Source organism: Tupaia chinensis, unplaced genomic scaffold (assembly GCF_000334495.1).
Source record: "Tupaia chinensis unplaced genomic scaffold, TupChi_1.0 Scaffold138910_1, whole genome shotgun sequence".
Classification (NCBI taxonomy): Eukaryota; Metazoa; Chordata; class Mammalia; order Scandentia; family Tupaiidae; genus Tupaia; species Tupaia belangeri.
The window spans coordinates 1,013,552-1,013,959 of NW_006198801.1; the positions used below are offsets into that span (position 1 = coordinate 1,013,552).

The 408-nt window shown below is 63.0% G+C and overlaps 1 protein-coding gene across 1 annotated transcript in view; it reads right to left on the reverse strand.

The window, feature by feature from the left end:
* The window catches only part of DPF1 (double PHD fingers 1), a 12,129-nt gene that overhangs the window by 1,493 nt on the left and 10,228 nt on the right, over positions 1 to 408 (reverse strand). Inside the window, exon 10 of the mRNA XM_006161716.1 lies at positions 4 to 87. Coding sequence (XP_006161778.1) covers positions 4 to 87 — 84 coding nt within the window. The remainder of the gene's footprint in view (positions 1 to 3; positions 88 to 408) is intronic.

Genomic DNA, 408 nt, shown 5'->3' on the forward strand with positions numbered 1-408 from the left:
TGCAGGACTTGCACTCGATGCACTGCCAGCGGTAGGTCCGCACGGCCGCTGTCATGTTCACGGTGAACTGTAAACACGAGGGGTGGCCTGGGGGCCAGGGGCAGGGATGCGAGTAAGGGTACTGACCCTGGGGAAGAAATGGCCCAGCCCCCACCCCGGGCTTACAGGGCCAGCGTGAGCTACCGGGGTCCACAGCCAGACCCCACACCTGCCCACGGCGCCCAACTACCCAGCCGCCACGGCAACCACACTCTGCTCCCCAGAATACCATGGCAACCGCATTCCATTACCCACACAGTGCTGTGGCAACCACCTTCTACCACCCACAACTCCGTGGCAACCACATCATGTTAACCACCGTGCTGAGGTGGCCACATACCATTACCCACAGCAGAGTGGCCGGGCGGG